This window comes from Podarcis tiliguerta (genome assembly GCF_965153285.1).
Source record: "Podarcis tiliguerta genome assembly, chromosome: 8".
NCBI lineage: Eukaryota > Metazoa > Chordata > Lepidosauria > Squamata > Lacertidae > Podarcis > Podarcis tiliguerta.
In genome coordinates this window covers 2115436-2141950 of record NC_139541.1, presented here as the reverse complement: position 1 = coordinate 2141950, position 26515 = coordinate 2115436, and the positions used below count along the sequence as shown (strand labels likewise).

General features: G+C 47.5%; 1 protein-coding gene across 1 annotated transcript in view; it reads left to right on the top strand.

Moving 5' to 3' along the window:
• FER1L5 (fer-1 like family member 5) overlaps positions 1-26515 on the top strand; it is a 94964-nt gene that overhangs the window by 60530 nt on the left and 7919 nt on the right. Inside the window, exons 36-51 of the mRNA XM_083453440.1 lie at positions 319-484; positions 1767-1792; positions 8571-8630; positions 9063-9173; positions 10195-10317; positions 10936-11091; positions 11257-11348; positions 12407-12577; positions 13206-13354; positions 14235-14374; positions 16436-16524; positions 16984-17079; positions 17908-18049; positions 21991-22090; positions 23175-23386; positions 24082-24191. Of these exons, the coding sequence (XP_083309566.1) occupies positions 319-484; positions 1767-1792; positions 8571-8630; positions 9063-9173; positions 10195-10317; positions 10936-11091; positions 11257-11348; positions 12407-12577; positions 13206-13354; positions 14235-14374; positions 16436-16524; positions 16984-17079; positions 17908-18049; positions 21991-22090; positions 23175-23386; positions 24082-24191 (1943 nt within the window). The remainder of the gene's footprint in view (positions 1-318; positions 485-1766; positions 1793-8570; positions 8631-9062; positions 9174-10194; positions 10318-10935; positions 11092-11256; positions 11349-12406; positions 12578-13205; positions 13355-14234; positions 14375-16435; positions 16525-16983; positions 17080-17907; positions 18050-21990; positions 22091-23174; positions 23387-24081; positions 24192-26515) is intronic.

Below are 26515 nucleotides of genomic sequence, written 5' to 3'. Positions count from 1 at the left end.
CCTCGTGGAAGGAGAGGGGATGCCATTTTGTGGTTTGCCTCAGGTGGCAAAATGTCTTGGGCCAGCCTTGCCTCTAGCCAAATTGGTAGCATGTGCCGTCAAGAGCCACAAATGCTTATCTAAGCAAGCATCTTTAGGCCAGGCATGCTCATTTAAATAGGCATCTTTTTAATTACTAGCTATACTGAAACCTTAAAGGTGTAATCTCCTCACTTGGACAGCATGACAGTATGTGCCCAGCTGTCTTTGTCTCAAATGGATCCCCCAGCCGTTCCTCTCCTGGAAAAACCTCATGCAGCCCCTCCTGATCTCTCTTAGTACCTGCCTGTGGATGAAGATTATGCACTTCCTATCGAACTGAAGGTGATAGACCACAGAGAGTTTGGATTTAAGCCTGTGGTGGGCCAAGCGACTGTGAGATCCATGAGCCAGTACTACTGTGACCCCTGGGAAGAAAGGAAGGCCCATAATCTCCCTGTCAGAGGTAGGCTCCACCTTACAGGAGTGAGTCCATTTCATTTTCTATGCTGCTTTTCACTCACATGAGTCACAAAGTGGCTCACAAACAATCAATGACAATAACATGATAGAACACCACCATTATAGAATAATTAACAAATAATCAGTAAAACAAGCACCTTCTATAAAACACTATTAACGAAACAACTAAAAAAAAAAAAGCTAAACAGCACAGCCACAACACAGGTCATGTTGTAAGATTCACAAAGCACTACAGCACTCATAATCTACAATATTAGCCACATTAACAAACTAACAACCAAAAACAAACTTAAGTGCTGCTGAGTTCCATTGCAAGAGTTTATTCTTAGGGCTGAACAGAGCTATATTCCTGGCTGCAAACATGGCGTTGGACTCCCCGGTTGCCTCCAAACAGCTGCAAAGTGGCAATTGGGGAGAGAGGCTGCAGAGGAGCCGCAGGGTGTGCTTAACCCTTTCCCACCTGTCACTTTCTCCCTGCAAACTTCTCCTCCTCCTTCCACCAGCTGCTTTTGGTTGCAGCACAGGAAATATAGGTCTCCATGCCAGCCACACACTCTCAAGGCCACTGCAAGGACAGAAAGAGGATAGCCTCACGTATGGCTTTGTCAGCTCTGGGGAACAGGAGTGCCTTGCCCAGTGGAGCAGAGCCACAGCAATAGCCCATAGCAGCAGTGCCACTGGCACTTAGCAAGGTTTGGTTTGTGCCAAAGGACCGAAGTGGCTCTGCCAGTGTACCTGCACAACCCTGACCTCACTGCCACCTTGTCCTTCCCAGTAAGCGGCAGCGATGCCACTTCCAGGAGGCTACTCCTGCTGCGCCACTGCCCAAGTCACTCCTGGGAAGGGTGGGTCTGAAGTGCCTTATGGGTTGCTTCCACATCTGTGTTGTGGGTTACCTGGCCTTGCATGCCAGCTGCATGGTCTGGGAACACCGGTTGTTGCTGTAACTTAGGTGTGAGGAACCTGTAGCCCTCCAGATGGTTGCTGAACTACATCTCCCATCAGCCACAGCAAGCATGGACAATGGCCAGGGATGATGGGAGTTTCAGTTCAGCAACATTGATCCCTGCCTGGGAGAACCAGGGAGCCTCATGTAGGCCTCTCTGAGCTTTCCAAAGGGCGAGCAAGCTATACTAAACTAATGGCTCTCCACCTCCTAAAAGCATTTGCAAGCAATTTTGTTCCTGCTTGTTTCCACTGTCAAACCTTTCAAAGTTTGCTATTATTAATTCCACGTCTTCTCAATTTTTCCCTTCCCCAAACAGCCATTGCTAAGACAAAGAGAAAGAAGGTAAGTGTTGCTGCATCTCATTGTTTTGCCACTGATTCAATTCCTTCCTTCCTTCCTTGAAGAAGGTCTACATTTATCAGGCTCTCCACAGGCCAATGGAAAGAATGAACCTTTAAGAGCCCTGGTCTTCTCCTACGATGGTGGGTTTCCAAGGGCTAATTGATACTTCCTTTTGAGCCATGTTTCTAGGCACAGGTGTGTGTGTGTGTGTGTGTGTGTGTGTTTGTTTCCCCAGTGCTTTCTCCTTGGAAACATGTTCTTTACTGCTGAATTGGAGCAAACAACCATCCAAATTGCCGTTTGTTCCAATTAGTGTTAAAGAGCAGGTTTTCCTGGGGAAAGCAGTGGGCCAAAAAAAGTACTTGGACACGGCAATTTATTAAAGCACAAACTTGTGCCTAGAAAGTGTAGGGTGGAAAGTAAGTATGGATGAGCCCTAACTTCCCATGTTCTATATCAATGTATTTTGGTATCTCTGAGATTCTGAAAGTATTCTTGGTTGCATGAATTTTGCAAGCATGTGCCCATGGGGTGCTGGCTGGGCTTCTTGGGCCTCAGCATAACCTTGTGTTAACTATGAGTGATCCCCCAAAAGCACACCGCACATGCCTCTACAATGGATTGGTAGCAGAAGGGAAAGCCTCATCCAGGGAAGCTCAGGTCTTCTTCATTCAGGGCTGGACCTACCATTAGACAGAGTGAGACACCCACCTCAGGCAGCAGATGTTTGGGGACAGGGAGTGGTGGGCTGCAAACCCCCAAGGATTGTGCTGGCTCAGAAGCTCTGCGGAGTAGCCTACACATTTGTGTTGTGTGCATGCCCCAAAGCATAGATCCTACACCTTCCTGCTCAGTTCTCATTCAGCCACCATAGCAGGTGGAATGGAGCAAATTCTTTCTAGGTCCTTCATCCAAGCAGGTTAAGCTATTGCCAAACTTCCTGTTTTTCTTCTTCCTTGCCTTCCTTTCCCTTTTTCTCCCTTTTTAAGGCTTCTGTCTTTTGGTTTTGCATTTCACTTTCTTTTCTTTTTTTGCACACCCTAGAAATACACCAGAGGTGTGGAATGTGAAGGAGTCTGATAGAATATATAGTAGAGGTAAAATGGAGAGAAGCATACTCACAAAAATAACTCTTGCTAAGTCTGACCTTTAAGACATTGAACCGAAATGACTGAGAATTGTAAGTAAGCAACGAACTTTACTTTTCTTTCTTCTTCGCTCTCCACTCCCCTGCTTCCTACAATACTCTCTAAGGTGTATTAGGATACTTCCAATTATTGTGGATATTGCTTCTAATCTCCACTATGGGCCATGGCAAGCGGCCAAGGGACCTGGATGAGGCAATGCCTCCCCCGAGGCCCAAACAGTCCAAGATTGATACTTTTTTTCTTAACTGTAATAGAAATAATGAGGAAGTTAGCTACATGGTTGAAACTCACAATCGTTTTAGTCCTTTAATTGACCTCGCAGCCGATATAGAAGTGGAGGGGGTGAACTCGAAGACAACGAATAATGCCAACGATAATGACAAAGAGGTGAGAGCCACCTCGAAGGGGGAGCCCGAGTTGGCCCTCGGCGATGGCATGGGACTCGATCATTTCCAATTAATAACCAGGACCCTGCGCTGCATCTTTAAGAGCATAAATGGGATCTCCATGCAGGTGGATAATCTCCACCAAAAGCTTGAGGCCCATTTGCTAGAGCTCCAGCTCAACCACTCTCTGCCTCCGAGGGATTTAAAGGGACAGAGGTATACCTCCCTTATTAGACATGAAAGTGGTACTGGTGGTCACCTCCTAAAAACTCAATTGGACTCTCAATCTCTGATTTTACAACCAAACAAAATATGTCTAACTATACACAGTAGGGACCCCAGGTCCCCAAGGTGGAATAATTCGAGAGATGTCAAAGATCATCTGAGGCAACTCCTTCAGATTTGGCCTCCGCTAATAGACCTCAGTACAGTGAAACTTTTAAACTACCACCATCGGCTCCAAAAAGTATTGCTCTCCTTCCAGTCTCCAAAAATTCCCTCCATACTGGTTAGGCGTAAAGCGTTTCTGGCCACCTGGGGTATCTTCCCAACAAGAGTCTTTAATGACACCAGGATTAAACCTCTCTTCCGCAGCACCGTACAAAAAGGTAGCTGCCCGCCAGACAGGCGCGACTCAGTCTTGAAACTCAAGTTGTCCACCCGGGAACCTCACCCTCCCTCTCAGCCCAAGCTTCCTGGTTTATCTACTCCAGCAACAAAGAAGCATGACCAAAGCGGGCCCAGCCATCTGGATATCTCAGAGGAGAGGGACCTTATTTCATCCTATGGCGAGTTGCCATTAGTAGAACAGCAGGAAGTTATAAACAGGCTTGATACACTCAAGCAGCATCTTACACATGTACTTCAAGAGAAAATCTCCTCAAATCCTGGACATAGCAACCTATTAAATCAAAGGAAACCAGTTATGAAGGGGCTAACACCCCAGAAACCCCTGCCAAATACTGGGACTCCAATAACGGATGATTTGGCAGTCTGCCTGGCGGAAGCTCCTCATACACCGTCGCAACGCAGACCCCCTTCACCTCTACTAATAGATCTGCAATCAACTACCTCGTCCTCCGCCTTAAAGAGTAACGCGCCAAACACACCTCATCCTGGTAATCTGTCAATGTCCTATTCTTCTATGCCTGACCTGGAGTCTTCATTCAGTGCGGTCCAGTCAAATGACTCTATATCCTCGTCCTTTGCCAGTCAACCTCTTTTGGTAGAACCTCATTTATCCGCAACCTTTTCAAGCCAATATATAAACGTTAAGGAACCCACTGTGCAAAGAGACAACTTAGGTTTTACTGAAGACCCTGCTGGTCACATCAATCAACTCACCACCCCTTCGATACCTTCGGTAGTACCTCGCCTGGAGCTGTCTCAGACCCCTGGCAATGTCCTTCCCACCAGCAACCAGAGCAATTGACTAGCACATAGTCCCTCCTCAAATTGCTTTAATGTGCTATCCTGGAATGTGGCAGGATGGACGTCCAAACAGGATGACGGGGATATGAAAGAGTTTTTAGCGAAATTCCAGATTATGGGTATACAAGAGACCTGGTGCTTAGAATCTTCACCCCCCCCATCCCTACCGGGCTATGACGCCTTTGTGATTCCTGCGACCAAAACACACTTGTATGGGCGCCCTAGTGGAGGCCTGGTAACATTTGTTTCGCAGGAGCTTCAGCTTAATATCTCTCCTATCTTTTGGTTAGAGAGTAATTACATTCAAACTTTGCACATCACTAACAGCTCGCTTGGGGAATTCATATGTGTAAACTTGTACAATCCATCTACCTACTCCTCCTCTCACTCAAATCAGCTTTGGGAGGATCTAAGATTTATTCTAGATAAATCTGGGGCTGAATTTCCAAAGTCAGAGATCCTTATAATGGGGGACTTCAATGCCAGAATCGGAGCAGATATAAGCTTATTCACCGATAAGTCGCAATTATTCATAGAAGAGGAGTGGTTTCCTACGTGGAATTCACAGGACAAGACCATTAATAGGGCTGGCATCATACTGCTGGAGTTCACTATAAACTGCGGGCTGCACAGCTTGCACGGCACACCCAAAGACTGGTCCGGGGGATACTATACTTTTCTAGGATCTAGAGGGGCAAGTGTTATAGATTACATCTGGTCCTCCTCAGCATTTAATGATGAGGCATACTGTTTCAATGTGTTCAACAGAACCGAAAGTGACCACCTTCCAATTGCCATCTCCTTTCACCACACACAGCTGGGGCCTCCCAGCTCACCACACCCCCAGGATTCATCGACCCTGGCCCCCGGTCGCAAGAAGTGGGACATCTACCTGGAGCAAGACATAAAAGTCCTCCTAAATTCCCCTGAGATCCTAGCCCTGAAAGCTCAGCTGTTAACAACGAATGTGAATCATTTCTCAATTTTCCAGCAAATTCTAGTCTACTTGCTCCCTTCGCTTACGAAACCTTCCCGTGCGATTCTATCCTGGAAGAATCAAACCTGGTTCGACCAAGAATGCAAACAGTGCAGAAGTAGGCTTAGATTTCTCCAGTCAGACATGAAAGCAGACAGCACTCAGAGCAAAATCAGGGAGTTAGCCCAATTTCGTTCATACTATAAGAAGCTGCTCCAACATAAGAAATTGCTCTTTGCGAAAGAACGCTGGTCGGCTCTGTCAGTGGCCATTAAAACCCGTGACGACAAGAAATTTTGGAATTTAATTAATGCAGGTCTAAGACCCCCCTCATTCATTGTTAATAACATCACAGCAGCCAGCTGGCACTCTCACTTTGCTCAGCTGTATTCCACCTCAGATTCTGACGTAAATGTAGTCACCACCCTTCCAGCATCTGCCTTGCCCACCTGGGAGCCAGTCTCCCCAGAGAGATGTACTCAACTAATTAGCATGCTATCAGGGGATAAATCCCCGGGGGAGGATATGATACCACCTGAGGTATTCTTATCGAACCAGTCGTGGTGGGCCCCTATCTTAGCATCTCTCTTTACCACCATTAATGCTACTCTTAAGATTCCACCTAACTGGAAACAGAGCATAGTTATCCCAATACATAAAAAGGGGGACCCACAAGATCCGCGCAACTACCGACCTATCAGCCTGTTGGACATATCATACAAGGTTTACTCTAGATTCTTGCTAGAGAAATTAATTGAGTGGGCAGAAGAAACAAAGCTATTCCATCCGGAACAGGCTGGCTTCCGCAAAGGTCACAGCACATCTGGCCAATGTCTTGTTCTACTTACCCTGATTGATAAATACCTAAACAGGTTCAACTGCAAACTACACGCGGCTTTTGTGGACTTGACCTCCGCCTTTGACTCCATTCCCAGAGATAGGCTATGGCAGAAGCTTAGTCATACCAGCATAGATAAGAGACTCCTCCTCCTTCTTATGGAAATTCATAATGACATATCGGCCAGAGTAAAATTCGGCCCTCTGGGAGCTCTTTCTGATTCTTTCCCTCTGAATAAAGGGGTCAAACAGGGCTGCCTCTTGGCCCCTTTTCTATTCAATTTCTATATCAATGACATCGTCACAACTACGAAGGCCCTAAATCAATCTGCCCCCTCCTTACAACAGCTCAAGATCCCCATATTACTCTATGCGGACGACATGGTGATACTGTCATTAACCAAGCTGGGCTTAAACAACATGCTCAGAGGGCTCATGACATATTGTGATACCAACTCCCTTAAAATTAATTTCGCCAAAACCAAAATTCTTACTTTTGGCATGAAAACTCGGAAGTCACTCTGGAATTTTGAGGGCCATTCTATTGAACATTGTTCAGCATTCAAGTATTTGGGTATCATTTTTCAGCATGGGCTTAGCTGGTCAGCTCACCTAAATACAACCATCCTGGCTGCCCGCAGAACCATCAAAGCCTTGGAGAAATTCTACTATGCAAAAGGCGGCCAGCTGGTTCCACCAATCAGAAAAGCATTTATCAGCAAAGTCCTCCCGATGTTATTGTATGGGGTTGAAATCTGGGGGTGGAATTTAAAAACACTACAACGGCTGGAGATTCTACAAAACTCTTTTGCACGGAAGATACTGGGTCTCCCCAAGGGCTCGGTTGCAGCACAGTTAAGAACAGAACTGGGCCTCCCCTCCATTGTTGCGAGAGCCCACATTAGAATTATTAGCTTTTATTGTAAATTAATCAATGCCCCAGGTCCCCTACTAGCCAGGCAAGCCTTTTTAACGTGTTCTCAAAGCAATAAATGGTCCAAGGCCATGGTGACTATTACTGCACGCTACTCTCTCCCAAATCTTGACTCGCTGTCCTCTTGGGACAAACATAAAATCCGGGCCTGGATTCTTACAAGAGACGAGGCCATGGACCGGGCACAGTCCACCTCAGCTCGCCTCTCCATGTGGCTCCCTAAAGTGAAAGTGGTAAGATCACTTGCCAACTACTTGATAGACCTGACGGAGCCCAACTTGAGAAGAGCGTTTACTATGGCCCGCTTCCATTCTATACCCACGGCCTTCCTGCAGGGGATTTATTCTAAGACCCCTATTACCCAGCGTCTATGTCCATGCACAATGAACGAAGTAGAGGACTTCATACATTTCTTTTTCTACTGCCCTATTTATGAGCCAATAAGATCTAAGCTCCTCCTTTTGATCCCGTCCACCATTACATCTAAGGAAGATTGTTTGAAATCGCTTCTTGTGGACGCAAATCCCCAAATCTCACGTGGGGTGGCAATATTCATAGTGCAGGCTCTGAAACTCAGGGCTACTCTGACAGGGTAGCGTGCCCTAGACCTGGACCTGTTTTAATCTTTTTATTACTTTTAACTCAATATGCTGAGTCTGTTCTGGGGCCTTTTTGTGCTTTATATATACCCGCATACTAGTTTTTGGGCGCTGGCTATTATATCTTTGCATTATTGTCTTCGGGTAACTTAAATGTCACTACGCCAGCCAAAACACCTGAATTTTGCTGGGTTGCTTGTCTCTAGTTTGTCTTTTTTCTTTTTTGTATTGTCTTATTTTGCTATGGCAGTTTGCTAATGCAATAAAGGTTTTGACTCTGCATTTCACTTCCTTAGCTTTAGCCACTTTTCAGGCCACAGCCTATGGCACAGATGCTGCCATGTAAGTAGTGGTAGCCAAAAAAGCCTAGTCTCCCAGGGAAGAGAGAAACTATGGGGTTCCCTTGAAGGAGGAACAAAGTCGGATGGCTGTTGGGCTTGTGAGAGTTATTCTGCTGCTTCTTGCAGGAGCTGGGCAAAGGCTACAAGGCCTGGTTCTGGAAAAGGCCCTTTAGGAAAGAAGAGAAGGTAAGTCATGAGGCCATCAAAGCTAAGGGTCATCTTGATCGTGGGTGCTGGATCCGTACAGATCTGGAGGCTCCCAAGCCACTCCCCTGCTTGATTTCTTGTTGATTAGGGAGGGGGGTAAATTGTGATGTGGTGCTTCAGTCATCAAAACAAAGACTGGTGACTATTCAGATGGGGGGGGGGCGTAGAAGGATCCGTCATAAAACCCACAAGCCCCACCCCTCTGACTTCTTCCAATTTTAGTAAAAAACTTGTGTAGAAACAGTAGCTGAGGGAGCATCGCAAAATGTTTGGGCTATTGTGCTGCCTCCTATAATCTGAACATATTCTACAGATCAGATCCCACAAGTCAAGTTTGGATCCGAATGAATGTTGTTTTGCTCTGAGAGCATGTGATGTGGAGGTGAACTGAATTTCCTTCTCCCCATATAGGAGATGGAAGAAGAGGAAGAGGAGGTGGACTGGTGGAGCAAGTACTACGTGACTATGGGAGATCTGTCAAAGAGTGGACATTACCTGGAGAAGGGCTTTGATAGTTTGAAGGTGCCTGTGCTGTGGGGGGAGGGGTAGCAGCCCAAGCAGAATGCAAGGCGGAACGGCAGGTTTCCTCAACTAACATCTGTTCCCAAACTCATGTTTGTAGAGATAATGCAGGGATCTAGTTGTTGTTTTTAGGGTTATTAAAGCTAAAAGGATTGTGAAGAACTCCAAAAGGATCTCTCCAAACTGAATGAATGGGCAGCAAAATGGCAAACGCTGCCATTCTGTGTAAACAAGAGTGAATGATGCACATAGGGATCATTAGGGAAGGAATTGAAAATAAAACGGCCAATATCATGATACCATGATGCAAATCTATGATGCAACCACACTTGGAGTACAGTGTACAGTCCTGGATGCCTCAACTCAAAATGGATATTGTTGAGTTGGAAAATATTTAGAAAAGGGCAACAAAATACCCATTTGGGTCTTTTTAGTTTAAAGAAAAGGCAAGTAAGAAGAGACATGATAGAGGTATATAAAATTGTGGGTGCTGGGAAGAAAGTGGCCAGAGAAAGGTATTTCTCCCTCTCTCATAATACGAGAACTCGGGGATGTTGAAGGAAGCTGAAAGTTGAAAGATTCAGGACAGACAAATGAATGTATTTCTTCACACATTGCATAGTTAAACTATGAAGTTCACTCCCACAAGAGGCAGCGATGGCCACCAATCTGGATGCATTTAAAAGATGGCGGAGGGGGCTATCAATGGCTACTAGCTATGATGGCTGTGTTCTGCCTCTACAGTCAGAGGCAGAATCCCAGTTGCTTCTGAATCCCAGTTGCTGGACCTTGTGTGGGATGCTCTTGTGCTGGCGGGTTTCCCACGGGCTTCTGGCTGGCCACTGTGAGAACAGGCTGCTGGGCCTGACCCAGAAGGCTCTTACATTCTGATGTTCTTAAATGTAAGAAAATGAATTTAACTCAATGCCTGGGGAAAGATGGCTGAAGCACTGAGCAGGTGCACACGCTGCAGGGAGCCCAGCCAAGGTGCTAAGCCAGCGTCTGTGTCTCCTTCTCCCAGATGTATAGCTGTGAACTGGAAGAAGTGCCTGAATTCCATGGCCTACAGGATTTCTGCCAGACCTTTCAGCTGCACCGAGGGCTGGTGAAAGATGACGACCCCAGAGTGGGGGGTCAGTTCAAGGTGAGGGCCTGCCCCAAGTGGCCCTGCTTTCTAGCCATCTATAAAGCCATCCACAGAAATTCCACCCTGGAGACTGTTTTCAGGAGACTGACTTCCCACTCTGCTTCAGGTGTATATTAAACAACATATAGTCTTCAGAAGCAGAGTTGCCAAGTTTTGCATGTGGGTTTCATCCCCAGGAGTAGCCTGACTAGCCAGTGTTGCAGCAAAAGCAGCACAACGTCTTTGGCGCCTTAAAGACTAACAAATTGTCGTGGCGTACACTTTCATGGACCAGAGTCCCGTTTTCTTTGTGCAAGGCTTCTTGGTCTCTTGGCATCTGCATGAGAAGCAGGAAATCAGCAGGGGAGAGATTATGGCAGCTTCGAGCAACAACAAGCTGTATTCTTGAAGCCTTTCCAGGCAGTAGCGGCTGGGGGGGTGTAGGTGGGGCTGCATTGCTCTCCCAGCTTCCCAAGACCTTACACCCCTTGCTAAGAGCAGGGTGCTCAGCATGGAACAGGCACAGCAGCACAGAGCATTGGGCAGCCAGGAGAACAATGTGGCCTTGCCAGCTGCTACTTCTGGGGTGGGGGCAGTGGAGCTGGTAACTAAATGAAACAGTGCTTTCTCTGGCAGGGACTTTTCCGGATCTATCCTTTACCAGAAGATCCCAATGTCCCACCCCCTCCACGCCAATTCCAGGAACTTCCCGACAACGTCTGCGAGTCATGTCTGGTCCGGATTTACATCATCCGAGCCTTTAACCTAGAGCCAAAGGACACCAATGGTCTGGTAATCACAACAGCTGTGTTCTTTTGCTTGCCTGCGGTTCTCGCTTCCTGCTCTGAGCTTCCCTGTGTTATGTGATAGGAGGCTTCCTCTACAGCAGGTGTGGCTGGGCCCCGTTTGAGGGTCTGGTCCTCCTAACATCCTGCATTGAACTGTGTCCCCTTACAGTGTGACCCCTACATCAAAATCAAGGTCGGGAAGAAAAAGGTTGGAGAGAGGGAGGAGTATATTCCCAACACTCTGGAGCCCGTCTTTGGGAGGTAGGTCTGGCACACTTCTCCCTCAGAGCCTCTGCCTGCTAAGGCTAATCTCTTCGCGCTCATTCTGCGGATGCTGTCCCCACCTCTGGTTCAGGGCAGGGCAGGAAGCTACTGGGATAGGAGAGGGTTGTTAAGACACAGGTGCATCCCTACCATGACTTATCCTTGGAATGTACAGAGCACAACAAGCGTTCAGAGGTGGGAAGGGAAAAGGATTATTTCCTCTCCTCTTTTCCGTTTTTTATATATATATTTTATTAAATTTTCTGTTTTACAATTTTAAATACACATTTAAACAGCCTTAAAATATCAATGACTTCTCTTCTTCTTTTATGGTTCATTTTGCATACCATAAATCCCTACATATTTTAAAGGTAAAGGGACCCCTGACCATTAGGTCCACTCATGACCATCTCTGGGGTTGCGGCGCTCATCTCGCTTTATTGGCTGAGGGAGCCGGCGTACAGCTTCCGGGTCATGTGGCCAGCATGAATAAGTTGCTTCTGGCAAACCAGAGCAGCGTGTGGAAACGCCATTTACCTTCCCGCCAGAGCGATACCTATTTATCTACTTGCACTTTGAAGTGCTTTCAGACTGCTAGGTTGGCAGGAGCAGGGACCAAGCAATGGGAGCTCACCCCATCACGGGGATTCGAACCGCCGACCTTCTGATCGGCAAGCCCTAGGCTCTGTGGTTTAACCCACAGCACCACATATTTTATGTAAACTATAAACCATTCAGTATTCCATTATTACACCCATCAAAACTTATTTACACTGTTGAATTTATCTTAATGCTGCCAACGTTTTCAAGTGTACACAATTTCCCCCCATATATTCAATAAATATTTTTGAATCTTCTCTAAATGTATGTTCTACTTGTTCACTTATTGTATGTTAGGTCCACAAGCTGCACATATTCCATCAGCTTATGCTTTCCATTCTTCTTTAGTTGGGACCTCACTCATTTTCCATTTTTGAGCTAAGAAAACGCAGGCCGCAGTAGTGGCATACATACATATTTATTTATTCCTCTACTCTTTTCCTTGACCGCCACAGGATGTTTGAGATTATGTGCGACATCCCAACAGAAAAGGAATTGAAGATCTCATTCTATGACTTTGACATGTTTTCCCCTGATGATGTAATTGGAGACACCATCATTGACCTGGAGGACCGGATCCTGTCCCGCTATGGAGCCAACTGTGGCCTTCCACAGTCCTACTGCGTGTAAGTAGCAATGAGCATAGGTGTTAAGCGGGTGCCTTCTGGACTCACGCAGGCAGCTGCTTCAGATTGGCTCATTGTCAGAGCCCATGGTTTTGCTGCAAGAGCTGGGAGCAGCCAGTTCAAGGGGGCAGCCCCACAGAGATGCCTTCCCCCATTGCCACGTCCCCTGGCAGGGTAGGAGCACCAGGCTTAACTAATGAACTGCCAGTGGTCATTTCATAAGCTACATATCAATGTTTCATCAACAAAACACTCGGTTTTTAGGTCACGTTTGTCTTCTCTCTGTGATCCACAATATAACTGCCCTGGAGCACCAGAAATATTTCCACTATGTGTTCATCTTACCGTTTTAGCAAGCAATATTAATATTAGCTTAACAAGTTCCTTCTCTTTAAAGTCTCTATTTACTTTTCCAGAGATAGGAATGAAGTAGGTGAAATGAAAATGAACAATTAGCTAATGTTTCTACCCAACAGAGCAGAAAAATCATTGCCCTGCAGACATTTTTTTAGGGCATTAAACCAGTTCATGAAATAAACATTTTCTGCAGTCTAGGAGAAACTAAATCCCTCAGGTAGCCCCCCCTGCAGATGCCACTTGACCTCCTGATCGCTCCTTTCCCACACAGATGTGGCCCCACCCAGTGGCGAGACCAGCTTCTTCCAAGCCAGCTCTTGGAGAATTATGCTCGGACCAAGAACATACCTCAGCCGGATATAAGTGAAGATGGCAGCAGAGCCACTTTCCGAAGCAAGATTTATCAGCTGTCTGACTTTGGTAAGTACTTCAAAATATTCCCACGAAGCAAGAGAGAAGGGGGCTTGAGCTGCTCTGAAGGTTGAGCCCGAGGTCAGCACCTGCCACTGGCATCACTAAGCACCTGCTAAAAGGGAGCCCACTGCCAATCCTTTGAAGCTCTGGCTTGCTGCTGCTCCTCCTCGTTGTTGCTTCCTGCTCACCTGTCCTCTCTGGGTGTGAGAGCAATGGTTCGGCACATATTTAATGCTAAAGGAAGATTAATTAAACTATAGTTTGTTACGCTATGCCTTAGCATTATGTGTGAACCCTGCCCAATGACTTCACAAAATGGTTTGTTTATTGCCAACAAAGCATGATCTGAAGCCATGGATATTTGGTGGCTTTCAGCCCATGGTTTGTTTTATTTATAGCTTGGTATTATGTGTGAACCCAGCACCTGTCCTTAACCATGGTTTGTCTGACATTCACCAAGCAGCAAATTATTATTATTATTATTATTAACATTTGTATGCTGCCATATACCCACAGGCCTCAGAGTGGTTACAACATAAAATCACAATAAAGAAACAAAGATAATAATGATGATAATAGTATTAGTAGTAGTAATAATAATAATAATAATAATAATAATAATAAATCCAATAAATCCCCACTCAATAAATCCCCACAAAGGTTTGTGGGAAGAGCATAATGCAAGGAAAAATGCTCCCCCAGAAGAAGCACTCTGCAAATGTGCTTATGTTGCACAATGCGTATAAATTGTAGAACACAGGCTGCCTTGGAGCAGAATTGTATTTGTAATTGTGGCCCCCTTTGCCCTGCATGGAAGTCTCACGCTCCTGTGATACATTTGGCTGAATAAGTGCTGACTCTATTGTACTTGACACTCCCCTTTCAGAGACTAAACTACCGTCACATGGCTTCCTGGGGCCTCCAAAAGAGCGCATGGCTCTCCATCTCCTCCATACCTGTGGGCTGGTGCCTGAACACGTGGAGACTCGTGGCATCTACAGCGCTACCAATCCCGGGATCCAGCAGGTAAATTTCCTGCCTCCGTTTCCCCACTGCACCAGGAGTAGCCAGTTGCTGTGAACTGCAGCTCCCACCATCCCAGACAACTGCTGAAGGGTGCCAAGTTAGCTGCTGCTGAGCCTACACATTTGGTGGTTGCTGGAAGAGAGAAGCTTCACTATTTGCCCCTGTAGTCTGGCTCCCCTTCGCAGGTGGGAAGCTTAGAGCAGCTGCACACTTGGCTGACATGTTCATTTATCCTACATAAAACTACAGCAAACTCATTCTCCAAGTGCTGACACTTACGTAGCCCCAACAGTACCATCCACTCAGAAGAGAGCTTAATCCCAAGGATCGGGGGCAAGGAGTCTCCAAAACAACACAATAAGGACTGAGCATGCTCAGCGGGCAAAGACTGTGTCCAGTGCCAGTTGTGCTCAGCATAGACCCATTGAAATTAATAGGCATGTTCATTATGTTCATTAATTTCAATGGGTCTCACTGAGTAGAAGTTGGTTGGCTAAACCCCAGAATGCTAGGATTTGATGGAGGGGTATCCTGTAAAAGGGGTGGCTGGCAGGAAATCTGAACAGAAGCTCATCTGTCAGCAAGATTTTCCTGCAGGTCCGACTTACTGTTCATTTATTATAATTGCAATATATATATCCAACCATTCTATGCAAAGCATTCAAAGTGGCTTACCAAGTGATGATGGTTATGATTTTTAAAAATGCTATAAACCCATTTTTAAAAGTGTGTGATGATAAAATAAGAACAGGTGAAACCAACAAGAACTGCCCTGTTAAAGGATATTAAAGTAAGCCATGCATTTAAAAAGCCAAGGCAGCTTGACAAACCAAAACCAAATTTCCACATAAGCAGGAGGATCAGGATGGATGCCTGATAAATAGGTCTTCTGCAGAGACCCTAAGGAGAGAATCCCAGAGGGAAGGCCCAGCCAGTGAGTGAGGAAGGCCTCTCATTGCACCCTTGCCAAACATGCCTTAGACAGTATGTTTAGATGCTGTCTAGATGCCTTAGGCAGGACTGAGATGGGGACCTTTCAAGAAGATCTCAATCCTTGGGTTGGTTTGTGCAGGAGAACTTGATCCTTCAGCCAAGATGGTCCCAGGCCATTTTGCCTCACAACCAGCAATTTTAATGGTGCCCAAGAAAATCTACATCTGGTTGAACCCAGTATATGTCATGGATTACTCTAAATTATAGTTTTGTGAGAAATCCGTCATCCAACAGAACTGCAATTCCCAGGGTTCTTTGGGTGGGAGTTGAAGCTGGTTTCAGTGTAGTAGATGTTACCCTAAATACTCCTGCCCCAGACCCATTTCCTCCCCATTTGGCTGCAGCAGGCAAGGATATGTTTGGCACTGACCCCCAGGAGAAATTTCAGACATGCTGAAGTACTGTAATATCCTAAATAGGTGCTGGTAGATGAAATGGAACCTGCCTTTTGAAGCAGAGTGGCACACACTGGAATTGGAAAGGAAGACCAGCCTTCTTGCCTGCAGGTCTGAATTTGCAGACTCCTTTATAAATCTTGTGCCTGGAGGACCCCGCAGGGCATTGAACTAGAATTGTGGCTTAAGAAAGTCTGAAAGTTAGCAATTGCTGAAGAAATAAGATGTGATGTAGCAATCTTGAAGGGGGAAAAGAAAACAGTTGCATTGCAGGCTGTTTGGTGGCAGTTTATTACATAGGCCAACATGTAATATGGTTTACAAAACACCTTGTCACCAGCATCAGCACAAATCCAGATGCCATTGTTATGTTTCTGCTCCTAACTTTGTCCTTGGACATCTCAGTCTCTTCTGGCCAGTTAAAATGGTGACAAATCCTGGCAATATGCTCTGTAAGGTCCCTGCAAGAACAGCAGAGAAAATGAATGAAATAGGCAACAGTGAGTATACATGAGAATACAATTACTTGCCTGGTTTCTGGCATAGGGAGGAGGATGTGGTTGTTGTTTTTTATCTCTTGTTATGTTCACTGTCTGTTTTGTGACGATACTTTATGTACATCACTGAAGTACCAACTGAAAAACATTAAGAATGTGCCTCTCTTCATATCCAGGGGAAAGTGCAGATGTGGGTCGACATCTTCCCAGAAAATATAGGTGAGCCAGGACCTCCTTTTGACATCACCCCAAGGAAGCCCAAGAAGTAGGTGCACCAAACACAGCCACCCCAACCCTTTTAAAGACCCAGAACTATTTGCACCCGCGTAGCACATTTTCAGGATGGTTGAATGAGAGTGTCAGGGTGCAGGTGGACGTGGATGCTGGATCTGACCACCCCGTGTCCGCTGTTGCATACTTGTCATTGTTTCTAATCCCAGAGCATGACACAAGGGGGAAGCTGGTTCACAAAGGCATCTACTGGTGGCGCCCCTGCTCTTAGGGAAGGGCTACAACTCATTGCTAGAGCATTTGCTTTGCATTCAGAAGGTTCCAGCTCCAAACCCCACTGGCATCTCCACACTGGACTAGAGCGGGGTTGCACAGAAAGTTTTCCAGTAAAAGTCCTTGTTAGCCTGCCCTGTTCTTGTATATAGCAGGAAGAGGAATCCCTTAAAGCACCCTCCCAGTAGCACCAAGACTCTCCTGTTCGTCTCCTCTGTAGGCACGAACTTCGCTGCATCATCTGGAACACCAAAGATGTGGATCTGGAAGACACCAACATTTTTGGAGACAGGATGAGTGACATCTATGTGAAAGGGTATGAGAGAACAGAGGCAGAAGGTTGATGGCAGCCCAACTCCTGTGGTGGCAAGTGACCAAAAACTGGTCTTATTTGCAGATGGAGAGCTATCTACCAGCCCTAGCCATATTTCCTTTGAGGTGTCATGGAGCTATGATTCCCAAACTGTTATAGCCCCATTTGCATAACAAAACCATTCATGAATTCATTCATCAATTGTGTTGCTTTTCTCCAAAGAACCAAGGTGGTTCACAACAATCAAATGAAGCAGCAGTTCACAAAGGAGAGACTAGTAGCTAAAGATTTGGCTGGTGCTTCTGCACCAGAACTTTCTCCTTCTCCTGGTATAGAGAACCTTTGCTCCTCTGCCACATTTGTAGCTGAACTGCAACTCCCATCAGCCTTCAAAAAGGGTTGCCCCAATAGTCTAATGCAAGAAATAAAAGATGGGTTTTCTGGCACCTTAAAGGGGTGAAAAATAGCCTTAGATGTTCTGGAATGCAACTCCCAACATCACCAGCCTGCATGGCCTTGTGTTGCTGAGGCTGGTGGGAGTTGGAGTCCAAAAGATTCAGAAGGCCTCAGGTTGGGGAAGATTGGGCTGGATGATACGCTCCAGCAGCAGAGATGTCAGGGGAACCTGGACTTTTTGCTCTGCATTCAGCCCCCCCCCCCTGTCCCTTGCCTAAGGGTCATGGAGGAAGAGGGACATCTCTCCCAAAGCTGCCAGCGGGACTAGATGATGCAGCTTTTTATTGCCAATGTACCCAAGTGTGCCCTAGAATCTGGGATGGGGCAAAAGAGTTCCTATGAACAACTCCAGCATCTCCTTTGCCCTGGTTCCAGGTGGATGGATGGCCTGGAGGAGGACAAGCAGAAGACAGATATCCATTATAGGTCCCTGACAGGAGAAGGCAACTTCAACTGGCGCTTTGTGTTTACCTTGGAGTACCTGCCCATGGAGCAGGTCTGCGTTCTCACCAAGAAGGTAGGTGGAAACTGAAACAGAGCATTGCTCCAATTTAGAAAAAGGGAGGTGGCCTTGGCTTCCTCAAAGCTTACCTTACCCCATAGGAACGCCCTCAACCACGTGGACCGCCAGAACTGGCACCTTTACAATTGACATATCATGCCTGCTCTGCACTTGCAAGGAATCAATCTCTTAATGTGTGGCAGCACCTGTTCTTTGGAACTCTCTGTAGGCACCTTTGCTGCACTCTTGTTGATGCCTGCTTTAAAAAAATCCTTTTGGCATAGGCCACACCTAGACAGACATGCAAATTTATAGTATGTAGTTTTTTTCTCCCATTTTAACATTTTAATATTTCTATTTGTTTTTAAAATCAGTTTATTTTATTGGTGTTTTCTTGTGAATATTTTATATTCATTTATGCAAACTGCTTTGATTATTATTATTTGTTTTGACTAAGTAGTACATAAATTTTGTTAAACTTGAATGAAGGAGGGTTGTGTATGGACAACCAGCAAAGCCTTCCTGTCCTCCATCTCACAAATCCAACTCAAGAGATTATGATTATATTATTATTTCTTGAATTTATATGCTGCCCTATACCTGGAGGTCTCAGGGTGGTTCACAGAAAATATCTCTCTGCATATCATCTGCTGGAGGATAATCAGAGGCACATTGACAGGCACACGGCTCTCTGTGGTGCACACATCATTTTAATGGATACTCTCATTCATATTCTGGCACACTTAGTCCATGTAAATTTAATAGCACTTATAGTTCTCAGATGCAGGGCACTTCCAGGCTGTTGCTATTTTCTAGTGGGTTTCAATCATGTAGCAGAAATCACAGCTGATTAGGAGGTCCCATACAACAAATAAGTAAATAAAACCATTTCCCCCAAAAGATCAGACTTTTTGCAATAAAGGAAGTGACAGGAAAATGCCCTGGCAAGTGTGGAATAATAACATTGGCTTTCATATGACATATTCTAACACACACACACACACACACACACACACACACCAAAAAATAGAGTGATTTTTAAGGAATTTGGCCCTTGAATTGAAAATGGCTCCTAAACCCTGATCTGCATTGAGTGGCAAGAGCTCTCTGGGTTCCCTGGCAGACAGGGGATCTTTCCCATTAGCTGCTGCTGAGAATCTGGAGCTGCCTCATGAAACACAGGGGCTCTGTCTCTGGGGATGCTCCAGTCCCACAAAGCACTTTATATGGAAAGCGCTTCTTCTTCTTCTTCTTCCTCTTCTTCTTCTTCTTCCTCTTCTTCAGCAATCCCTGGTAGCCGAGTAGGATTGTCTTCCATGAACACGGTTTTAACAGTGAGTCTGTGACTGTGGAGGCCAATTCTGGATCCACACGTCCTTCCACAGTGGGGACATAGGTTTCTGGGCAGGAGTAGATCACAATGAGGGTTTGCCAAGTGTGCCTTCCTCTTAGCACATTTCTCCCTTATCATGGAGGAGCTGAATGATGTTCACAAATTTATCTGGGCAGCCAATTTTCAGAAGAACACTCCACAGTCCAAATCGCATTGCTATTTACAATGTTGAAGGCCTTAGTCAGGTCAATAAATGCCATATACATGGGTTGGCTTTGCTCTCTGCATTTTTCTTGAAGCTGTTGAGGAGTGGAAATCATGTCCACTGTCCCCCTAAAAGGTCTAAAACCATTTTGGGATTCAGGAAGGGTCACCTTGGATATTGTTAAGAGATGGTTTGCTAAGATCCTTGCAAGAATTTTACCGGCTGCAGCTAACAGAGAGATGCCTCAATAGTTTCTGCAATCAGTTCTGTCACATTTTTTCGATGAGCTTGTGAAGTTGTTGTGTAAGTTCAATTCCACCCACGTTGAAGACTTCAGCAGGTATCCCATCAGGTCCACTGGCTTTGTTGTTTATTTGATTAATAGCTGTACATAACTCACCCAGATTTGGAGATACTGCAAGCTCATCTCTAATTTGTTTTTGCAGAATTTGTGAGAGGACCTCAGCAGCTACAGGGAAGTTACAGTTAAGGGGATGCTGGTAATGTTATTTTCAGTGCAGTGCAATAGCTTCTTTATCTTTTAGAAGTGTGGTACCATCTGTTGAGTGTAGGGGGCATATGCCATGATTTACTGGCTCATAGATGGTCTTTGTGGCTTTAAAGAAATTCTGTGCATCATGAGTGCCGGCTAAGTGCTGGATCTCTTGAGCTTTTTTTTATTTTATTTTAATCCACCAGGTGTTTTGTAGTTCTCTGGTTCTTCTTTGAACCTCAGCCTTAGCGTTGGCATAGGTTTCTTTCTTAGTGGCACAGTTTCTATCTCTTTGTCAGATCTGAAAGGCCTTCCTTTTCTTGTCAATCATGCGTCCAATCTCACTGTCATTCTCATTAAACCAGTCCTGGTGTTTCGGTTTGGTATCCAATAGTTTGTTCACAGGCTGCAATAATGGATGGTTTTAGATTGGTCCAGCGTTCCTCAATGTTATCAGGGAATTCTGAAAGCAGGTGGTCCTTAAGAGTTGTCTGGAAGCAATCCTGCTTAATGGGATCTTGAAGGGCTTGAGTGTTCATTTTGCACCTTGGTTTCCTTCCTTGAAGCCTGCACTGAGGTATAATCTTGATAGCCATCGTGGAGCGTATTAGTCGGTGATCTGTCAGCGCTCGTCATAGCTCTGGTAAGGAGCATATCACGGCGATCTTTAGCACGGACAATAACATAGTCTAAGAGGTGCCAGTGGTTTGACCGAAGATGCCTCCAAGATGTTTTAAATTTATTATTTGTTGTTGAACGAATGTGTTGGTAATAACAACATTGTGCGCTGCACATATCATCAAAAGTAAGATTCCATTCTGGTTACTGTTACCAATTCCTTCTTTCCCAATAGTCCCAGGCCACAGATCAAAATCCGGCAGCAGCAGCGGCGGCAGCATGCGCCTTAGTTGATTTTCCGCAATGCACATTTCCCCCTTGTTGCTTCATCTTGAAACAATTCCCTCTCCATTTCATCAGTTTACTTTAATACTGTTGTTGTTGTTGTTGTTGTTGTTGTTGTTTATTTGGCATGTCACTTGTGAATTTTGAGAGTCACCCCAGCACAACACACAACGGTTGTTTTTGTTGCAAGCAAACTAAAAACTTGCTTCATCACCAGGAATATGATCCATGTCCCTAGTTAGCTTAATGATGGTTCATCTAAATTTCTGTGGAAATAGTCAGGGGGCCCAATGTGCTTCCTCCAGTGAATAGCCCTGGAGCAACTGGCCGGCTTCTCTAGCTAATAAACTTGAAAAGAATACTCCAAGTTGGTGCTGCCACCTAGTGTCAAGTGTTTTACCACACTCCTTTCTCTGGAAAGCACTGTTTCATGCTGCTATATTATAGAATCATGGAATTGTAGAGTTGGGACAGACACTGAGGACCATCTAGTCCAACCCCCTGCAATGCAGGAATCTCAACGAGATTATACATGACAGATGGTCATCCAACCTCTGCTTAAACACCTCTAAGGAAGGAGAGTCCACCACCTCCCGAGGGAGATTGTTCTACTGTTGATCAGCTCTTACTGTCAGAAAGTGTTTCCTGGTGTTTAGTCAAGATCTCCTTTCTTGTCACTTGAGGCCATTGGTTTGAGACCTACCCTCCAGAGTCAGAGAAAACAAGCCTGTTCCCTCTTCCATGTGACAGCCCTTTAGATAGATGGATACCATATCTCCTTTCACTCTCTTCTTTACCAGGCTATGCGTGCCCAGTTCCCTCAACCGTTCCTCATAAGGCTTGGTTTCCAACCCCTGGTTGTCTTGCTTGCCCTCCTCTGTGCACATTCTCCTCTGCTCCTGCCCCACAGCCTCGGCGTCAGCTTCCAGGTGTGGTGGAGCTGGTCCTGACTTGAGCAGGTCTGCCTTGACGCCTGTCCTGCGTCTCCCATTTCAACAGCCCTTCTTCTACCCTGTTTGCAGCAACATTTCTGGAGCCTTGACGAGACCATGCAGAAAGTGCCCCCCAAGCTCATCATCCAGATCTGGGACAATGACAAGTTCTCAGCTGATGATTTTATAGGTAAAAAGAATCCTGCACCTGGGGGGCAAGACAAGGCTTTTCACCCCATGTCCTATTTCAGGGTAGGGGAAGCTTCTTCACCCTGAGGGCCGCTTTCCCTTCTGGGCAGCCTCCCAGGGGCCACATGCAAGTGGCAGGCAGGGCCAGAGCCAACTGTGGGCAAAGCCATAGCTTTGGATTTTGGCTTGTACAGTCGGCTAGGTTCCCTGTGCATATACACACATGCACACTGTCCTCCACCCAGAGATGCAAGAAGCATTAACAGAGACCCTAGTTGCATTCTAGTCAGGTATCATGGACTGGCTGGACGCAGTGGGAGGAACCAGCTGAGGGAACCTCCAAGGGAAGAAGGCTCAGAGCCCAGGGAGGGGTGGTGGGACAGCAATGGGTGGTCAGAGGAGGATGAGGGAGAAGACTGGGAGGATCAGGTGTCAGAAGCTGGAGAGGTAACAGGGCTTAGTGAGCTGGAGGGAGTCTATGGCAGACAGAAGTCCAGAATCAGAGGCAAGAGCTGAAGCAGGGGAGGAGGGAGGCCAAGAGGCAGAGAAGTCAGGTTGCTGGAGAAGCAAGGGGGCCTCTCCCTTGTGCTGAGATAAGCTCTTCTCCCGCCTGATCTCCCAGAAGCAGAAGACGCATGAAAAGGGTTGAGGCAGAGACTCTAAATGCTTGAGAAAAACCTTGGAGAGGAGGGTACTCAGATGACCGGGGGGGGTACGGATGGACTTTCAGTCTTGGCAACTGAACTATGGGGCAAGACCTACCAGGGACGGGCTCATTAGGCTTGATACACCACCAAGTCTGTGCAGATCATTTTCTTCCAAATAAAAAGTTAGCTTCAACTTGCACAGTGTCATTTATTGTTGGCTTGCTCCTGACACCAGGCAAAAACACTCATGGAGGGTGCAGGGTGTGGCCTGGGGAGTGTGGCTGTGGCTGTGGCCAGGATGCGGCCTGAAGAGAGTCTAGATGGAGGGCTGCACTTCCCCACTGGCCTGAGGTTCCCTGCCTTCCCCTGCTGTCAAACATGTCATCTGTCCCTGTCCTTCACAAAGCATGGAGACTGAGCACCCAGTTCCACTTGCAGGAATCCTGGAGCTGAACCTGAACAGCATGCCCAGCCCCGCCAAGCGTCCCCGTGACTGCACCGTGAAGATGCTGCTGGAGGACACCGGTGCCACCACCTCCACCTCTTTTTTCCATCGCCGCAAACGGAAACCTGTCTCCCTGTTCAAGCAGAGGGAAATGAGGGGATGGTGGCCCTGCATCGTCTTTGAGAAAGACAAGCCTCGCGTGTCGGTCCGTAAGGCATCCTAGGCCAGATCTACCACACCTCTGCCTGTTGGGACTTGGGTCTGGGTAGCAAAGAATAGCAAGTAGAACAGAGGGGAGTGGAGGAGTTCACTTCATGAACTCCTAAGCCAGCCTTTCAGAAGTTTTGGACTGTGAAAAACAGCCACGTTGGCTGGAGCTGGTGGGTGGAGCCTCTGGAGGGCTCTCAGCTCTGCCTGTCTTGTTCTGGGCCTTCTCTAACTCTTCCCAGCTCTGCCGTAGCAAAAGGTTTTCCAAATGTACTATGTGTCCCATTCTCCACCTTTCCTTCCCTCCAAGTATTCAAGGCTGGGCATGCCTTGAACAGGGCTAACAGGAAATGCCAAATTAAGAATGGTGGCACTATAGACACATCGTTCTATGCAATTGCTGGAAGAGAAGATACCCCAATGAACAGAAGAACCACCCCCATATATTGAAAAATATGCATACATTGGGTATTTAGTTGAGGAGTTACACTAGTGTAATGACTTTCAGCTATGCAATTTAACACCCCCATTCCCTGCCCTCCCCACCACCACCTAAATCTGATCCACAGATTTCTCCAGCCAGTTGGGAGTGGGGAGAAAGTAGAAGTTACGCTTTGCAATTTTGAGTCGTTGCTCTTTTCCGTTGAATACCCCCCTGGAAACCCCTCTGCCCATCCTCTCTCGTTCTCTTAGGGCAAGGTGGAAATGTCCTTGGAGCTGCTGACAGAAAAGGAGGCTGAAGAGCGGCCGGCTGGGAAAGGAAGAGAGGAGCCCAACATGAACCCAGTTCTGAAGCCACCAGAGTAAGACTGCAGCGCCTGGGTGCCCCCTGCTGCATGAACTACTGGGGAGGTAGAAATGGGGAAGGGGGTGTCGTTGTGTCAAGAAGGAAGCCTTTGCCAATCTAGTACCGTATTTTTCGCCCTATAAGACGCACATTTCCTCCTCCAAAAATGAAGGGGAAATGTAGGTGCGTCTTATGGGGCGAATGCAGGCTCCTTGGCTTCAGCGATAGCAACGGGAAGCCTCCGAAGCCTGCGCTCCGGAGGCTTTGCGTTGCTTCCGCTGAAGCCAGGAGAGTCTGCTCTTTGAGGCTGGCCGTGGGGGAAAGCAACGCTTCCCCCCTCGCCAGCCCCAGAGGATGGGGGGCAGCAGGAAGGCGCGCGACGCCATCCCGCTACTCTCCAACCCGGCACTGAGGCTGGCGGGGGGAAAGCAGCGCTTCCCCCCTCGCCAGCCCCAGAGGATGGGGGGCAGCAGGAAGGCGTGCGACGCCATCCTGCTACTCTCCAACCCGGCACTGAGGCTGGCGGGGGGAAAGCAGCGCTTCCCCCCTCGCCAGCCCCAGAGGATGGGGGGCAGCAGGAAGGCGCGCGACGCCATCCCGCTACTCTCCAACCCGGCACTGAGGCTGGCGGGGGGAAAGCAGCGCTTCCCTCCTCACCAGCCCCAGAGGATGGGGGGCAGCAGGAAGGCGCACGACGCCTTCCTGCTACTCTCCATCCCGGCATTGAGGCTGGCGGGGGGGGAAAGCAGCGCTTCCCCCCTCGCCAGCCCCAGAGGATGGGGGGCAGCAGGAAGGCGCGCGACGCCTTCCTGCTACTCTCCATCCCGGCATTGAGGCTGGCGGGGGGGAAAGCAGCGCTTCCCCCCTCGCCAGCCCCAGAGGATGGGGGGCAGCAGGAAGGCGCGCAACGCCTTCCTGCTACTCTCCATCCCAGCATTGAGGCTGGCGGGGGGGGGAGCAGCGCTTCCCCCCTCGCCAGCCCCAGAGGATGGGGGGCAGCAGGAAGGCGTGCGACGCCATCCCGCTACTCTCCAACCATCCTGTGGGCTTTTGCGGGAGATGGGGGAATTCCCCCACCTCCCACAAAAGCAGGCAAAAGCCGTGCGCTCTTTAAAGGGGCTCCGCGGCTTCCGCTGGCTTTTCTAGGAGGTGGGGGAATTCCCCCACCTCGTAGAAAAGCCCGTAGGAGCCGCGCAGCCTTTAAAGAGCGCGCCGCTCTTGGGGGCTTTTCCCCGAGGAGGGAGAAGGGACTGACTGGCCGAGTCCGTCCCTTCTCCCTCCTGTGGGCTTTTGCAGGAGATGGGGGAATTCCCCCACCTCCCACAAAAGCAGGCAAAAGCCATGCACTCTTTAAAGGGGCTCCGCGGCTTCTGCGGGCTTTTCTAGGAGCCCGCAGGAGCCGCACACCCTTTGAAGAGCGCCCCTCTTGGGGGCTTTTCCCCGAGGAGGGAGAAGGGACTGACTGGCCGAGTCCGTCCCTTTTCCCTCCTGGTCGAAAAGCCCGTAGGAGTCGCGCACGGCTCCTGTGAGCTTTTGCAGGAGGTGGGGGAATTCCGCCACCTCCCGCAAAAGCAGGGAGAAGGTCTTGGAGTAGCGCACAGGCTGCGTGCAGCCTGTCCGCTGCTCCCAGAGCTGCGGGGGGGAAATCATATTTTTTTCCTTGATTTCCCCCCCTGAAAACTAGGTGCGTCCTATGGGCCGGTGCGTCCAATAGGGCGAAAAATACGGTACCTTGCAGGTGTTTGGGGCTATAGCTCCCATCAGCCCTGTGCTTGGCTGAGGCTGATGAGAACTGCAGTCCAAAACATCTGGAGAGCACCAGATTGTCAAAGGCTGTGGCAGAGCATGTTTCCAAAGATTTGGTGGCTGGGAGGCTTCTGTGTGAGAGCTACACCAATTAAGCCACATGCACCCAGTTTGGCTAGCCTGCTCTGAGCACTGTGCCCTCTGGCACTCTCCCTGCCCATGCCTGCCTGGCATCTGTGTGGGCCCTGAGGACCTTTCCTAGCTGTACTGGTACCGCTCTAAGCAGCACTGGGCACCTAGGTGCAGCCACCCTTTGAATTTTCCACGAGAGACATTAGGTTCTGGATACTGCTTGGTATCCCGTTTTTATATGCAAACATATTGAAACTACATGGTATAGTTTTTATGTTTGCATTGTTTTTATGCATGGAACTGTTTATAACTGTTTTGTGTCTTTGACTTTAAAATTGTTGTTTTATTCAAGCTGGCACCCCTGCTGGGGGCATCCCCTGCCTGAAACCCTAGAGAGCTGCTGCCAGTCGGCGTTGAACAGTTGCAGGGAACCTTTGGCCTTCCAGGTGTTGCTGAAGTGCA